This window comes from Sinocyclocheilus rhinocerous, unplaced genomic scaffold (genome assembly GCF_001515625.1).
Source record: "Sinocyclocheilus rhinocerous isolate Xijiao unplaced genomic scaffold, SAMN03320098_v1.1 scaffold792, whole genome shotgun sequence".
In the NCBI taxonomy this organism is placed as follows: Eukaryota; Metazoa; Chordata; class Actinopteri; order Cypriniformes; family Cyprinidae; genus Sinocyclocheilus; species Sinocyclocheilus rhinocerous.
This window is the reverse complement of record NW_015626872.1, coordinates 834,344-839,144: the sequence shown is the minus strand read 5'-3', so window position 1 is coordinate 839,144 and position 4,801 is coordinate 834,344. Positions and strand designations below refer to the sequence as shown.

General features: G+C 39.3%; 1 protein-coding gene across 1 annotated transcript in view; it reads right to left on the bottom strand.

The window, feature by feature from the left end:
• Positions 1-4,801, bottom strand: part of mprip (myosin phosphatase Rho interacting protein) — a 65,329-nt gene that overhangs the window by 45,214 nt on the left and 15,314 nt on the right. The window contains exons 3-4 of the mRNA XM_016527844.1: positions 1,178-1,329; positions 1,027-1,111 (exon numbers count right to left, since the gene is read on the bottom strand). Of these exons, the coding sequence (XP_016383330.1) occupies positions 1,027-1,111; positions 1,178-1,329 (237 nt within the window). The remainder of the gene's footprint in view (positions 1-1,026; positions 1,112-1,177; positions 1,330-4,801) is intronic.

The following is a 4,801-nucleotide window of genomic DNA, read 5'->3' as shown; positions in this document are numbered from 1 at the left end:
ACCAATGAACATAGGAGTCTCCATAGACTCCCTCCATCTGAGCTGCTGAGGACACTGTGGTTAAATTTCATTTTCGAAGGAAATATCCCGGGGAAAAAAATCGATAAATTCATGCCAATCATTTTACATGTCTGATTCTGAAAGAGGGATCAATACCAACGTGCTCGAACGTCATCCAGACAAAGCGCGTCATATTTTGTTTTCAAATTGCCTTTCTGAAAGAGCTTCTTGGCACTCTGTAAGGCTAATGTTGCTAAAGCTACCATCGTCTCTGCCTCTTATCACTGATGCTGCCTTCACGTGCTACCAAAACGATCGTAAACAGGAATGTGGTAGTTAAAAAATGCATATGAAAGCAATGTGAGTTGATCGCTTGAGAGTTTCTGACAGTTTCAGTACACGAGATTGTGATATTGTTGCCGGTGTGCCGGACTCTGAAGCTCCGCCCTCTTCTGAAAAGGGGGCGGGAGCACCAGCTCATTTGTACTTAAAGGGACAATGACAAAAACGGCGCGTTTTGGCTCATACCCTAAACGTTGCAATATAAACAAGCTATAAAAAATGCCCTGGTGGGTATTTTGAGCTAAAACTTCACATACACACTTTGGGGACATCAGAGACATATTTTACATCTTGTAAAAAGGGGCATAATAGGTCCCCCCTTTAAACAGTTAACCTGTTGTGCATCCCTTTCTTTGCTAAACCGAAAGGAATTGATTTCATTTCATTTGTTAACATCTTAAAAGATTAATTAAATTGTTTATGCATTCATTTGATTTACATAGTTTTTGATAATAATATTGTATTAAATAATAAAACACAGGTACAGATAAAAATTTGTGAATTCTACTGATTAGACATCCTTTTTAATTATTAAAATGCAATAAAGCCACAGTCCAGAAACTTAAAAACTGAAATCACGGAATTTGGGAAAACAAAAAATTCCGTTTGAATTTGGGAACACAGGAATCGGAATTTGGAACAAATAAAACTGATTTCAGAGCACAGGTTGCAGTCATAAAGTACCTGTGAGGTTGCAGGTTCCACTTTGCGTTTCTTCTTTTGATTTTGCTTGTTGGTTCTTGGATAAACCACTAGCTGTTCACTCCACCTGGTGAAAGACAGAAGAGGTCAAGCTCATCTCGTGTCTAACTGACGCCCTGAACACGCCACATACCCATTGATGATCTCCTTGTTGTCTCCTCGTATGTAGTACTCCTGCTCCGGGGTGATGATGCACAGAGCGTTCTTCTGTCCGGTCCTGGCCTCAGCGTCGATCGCATCAGTGCACAGGTTCATGTTGACCGTCCCTTGCGGTAGTGTACTTGGCTGTGTGGGACAACAGATGACAAGTTAACGGCGACAAAAGTCCAGATTAATTTTGGTCAGACAGAGACAGCAATGGCTCAGATTTCAGATATCTAGGAATGAGTAAAATATATATTGTGATCTTTGTCATTTAACCTCACTTCCTGCTGTTTCTGCTGAAGTAGCTTGTTCTAGAGCAACAGTTTCTGAGTAAACACGTACGTCACTGATACATTTCTCATATCATTACATCAGTGCGGGGACCAGCCTTAATCATTACTGTAGTGCTGATGCCATTGTTCCCTGATGCTCCAGGCCTGCCACCATCAGCCCGTGCCAAACACGTCACTGGAAACATGCCTTTATTTACGCCTGTCACCCTGGTGTGCTTTGAGAGGCCGGTCACGTCACACGTTAAAGCTGTACTGGACCCACATTGGACCCCAAGCAGCTGGTCTAATGACAGCAGATCCATTACGGTCCCACATCAACAATAAGAACACTGTCAGAGTGCTGTTCAATGCCCTCAGTGGCTCAGGACTGCACAGACTCATGATACATGGGTACTTCACACAGCTCAACGTGTACAAAACCATTCAAAAATTTGGGGTTAGTACGTTTTTTTTAAATAGTTTTATTCATCAAGGATGCATTAAATTGATTGAAGGCAACAGTAAAGGTATTTATAAATGTTACAAAAGATTTCTGTCAAATAAATGCTGTTCTTTTGAACTTTCTATTCATCTGTGAATCCTGAAAAATAAAAATGTATCACAGTTTCACAAAAATATGAAGCAGCACAACTTTTTTCAACATTGATAATAATCAGAAATGTTTCTTGAGCAGCAAATCGGCATATTTTCATGATTTCTGAAGGATCATGTAAAATTCAACTTTGATCTAAGAAATAAATTACATTTTAATATATATTCACATAGAAATCGGTTACTTTAAATTGTAATATTTTGCAATTTTGACTGGACAAAGAAAAGTGTATAAAGAGTATTAAGTGTAAAAAGAAAAGTGTATATGTTATGTATGTATAAGTTTCTTTGAATTTTTCGCAATTTTAAAACCAGCTTTCTGACTACATTTGTTTATTTTAAATGATCCTCTGGTGTCACTTGTTTTTTTTTAAAGAATGTTAACTATGATCTCATTTAGTCTCAATTCACATGAGGTCATAAAACTTTTTTTTTTTTTTTTTTAAATCTGAAAATCAGAAGACTTGAAATTCTGTGCATGCATCCTGTGTATGTGGTCCTTTCTTGCTATTTTGGAGCTTGAACAAGACAGTAAGTCAAACAGGTTTGGAATGAGCATATCATGGCTTAATGTTTTGGGTGACCTGTTTCTTTAAAGCACTGGACTGAGATTCTTTCAGTGTTAAGATCCAGAGATTCACACTCCACCGTCTCGCAACTTTTGCCCGGGCTGTTATCAGACGTTCTGCAGACTCGAGATGTAAAACAGGTGCCGTCTTTTCCTGATTCCTTTTATGGCCATTTTAAGTGATCTAGCTTTATTAAAAGCTGCCAGTAAACTCCAGGGAATGCCAAATATGGCAATTACAGTGTGTCACAGTTATAAACTGCAGCAGTGTTTCTGTTTCACTACAGAGTGAGTGCTGCAGAGGGAAAGAAAATCTGGGTAACGAGACACCAGCAGCATAAAAACAGAAGACACAACAACAAAGAGTCTCACGTCACTTCGTGCACAGCCCCGAAAACACACAACGGGACATTACCCCACATTATCACTTTTATCACACATTATCCCTTTGTTCCACCACAAATCATGATAGAAACCTAGATGTATCGGATTACTAATTTCATATTTTATCCAGAAGGCCATTCAAGAACAAACCCAAAACTGTAGCATAAATTCCTGTAAAAGTGCCAGTAGCCACAAGCGCACAAATAATTTGAGCTATGTGTGCTAAAGTTAGAAAGCAGTTCATTTAGGTCTTTGGACTCGCTTGGGTTGGGGGTGGGAGTCTTTAAGACGTCTTCAGGTAAGAGAGGAAAATATGAGGCAATGCATGTAAAAAAAAGAAAAGAAAAACAGGAAGAGCAAATAGCTCGAAGCAGGACTGTCATCAGGGGGAATGTCGTCCCGCTGAGGTCCTCACACATCTGCCCTGCGGGGACAAGGGGTCCACGCATAAAAATACAGTCACAGGCCCTGTGAATTACAGCAAAGGCCCAGGCCAAACGCTAATGCGTGCTATGGTTAATGAATCCATCATAACGACTTAGTAAACATGTATATAGGCAGTGAATCAATGGCTTATCGGAAACAAAGAGTTTACGTTTGACAAGCTCGCCATTCATGCATTTCACGTTATTGTGGTTTTTATTCCAAAGCACATCAAATCTCATATCCTTTCATTGTCTTGCTATGCTCAGCTTTTTTTAGAACTGTAATAAAACTAAAAATGTTCTCTTGCTCACTTGCCAGTTTGTCCTGCATTATAAGGAATCAAACTGCATAATAACTATTTTACAGTCAAATACAGAATGAAAACAGATTCCTTGTTTAATAAAAGATTTTTAATGGCTCTATGTTCCAGTTAAAACAAGGATCAGTGAATGAGGTCCTCTATAACCACTGTCCATCTTAAAGCGACAGTTCAGCGAAAAACAGTAGTTTCTGGAGCCTGTCGATGTATGGAAAGAGCTGCGTAAAGTTCTTTATTCAGAAAAACATCATGGATGCATACAGATTTGGAGTGACAACACTTTCATTGTTGGGTAAACCATTATTTTAAATTTCAGTTTGTTTCTCACACAAAGCTTAACTTTCGGAGACTTGAAATACAGCCCATGAGCCATATGAACTACACTGTCAAAAATGATTTTTCAAAGTTGTATAAAACAAAGGCTATTGGAAAATGATTTACAAGAAAATACTAACAGGCCATGATGCAAAGCTCAACAGTTTCCCATTTGTTGATGAGGGCAGATTAAAACACAAAAACAGCCAGAAGGACAAGTTTTTAGGAGTGACAGCAATGTTTTGGGTCACAACAACTGTTTTATTGCAAACGTAAGTGGCACAATAGCAAAGCTGCTCCATTTTCAGGTAGCTCTTCTTATTTTACAGCACATATGTGCCCAGACGTGCCATGTCCTCTGTTAAAACACACCTATGTGAATCTTCCAGCTCAGCAACACCTGAGGGCTATAAAACAGACGCATTTCATATTCAACACCTGGCAAACGGCAGCCCCTTCTGTCTAAAGCAAACGGTGAACTCCAGCGGATCTCAGATGATCAGAGGTCTAAAAAAAAAACAAGATAAATGTGGGGTCGCTTGATGTACGATGTAAAATCTGTGTCTGAAACAAACTCTGCTTTACTCTGTTAAATTGGTTTTCTCTAGGTGTTGTGGCAAAGCCCTCAGCGGAACGAGAATCTCAAAGCATATTTAACATTTCGATGTGGTTTTAGGGGGCTAACGTTCTCCGAGTTTAGCACCGTCACCCACAGTC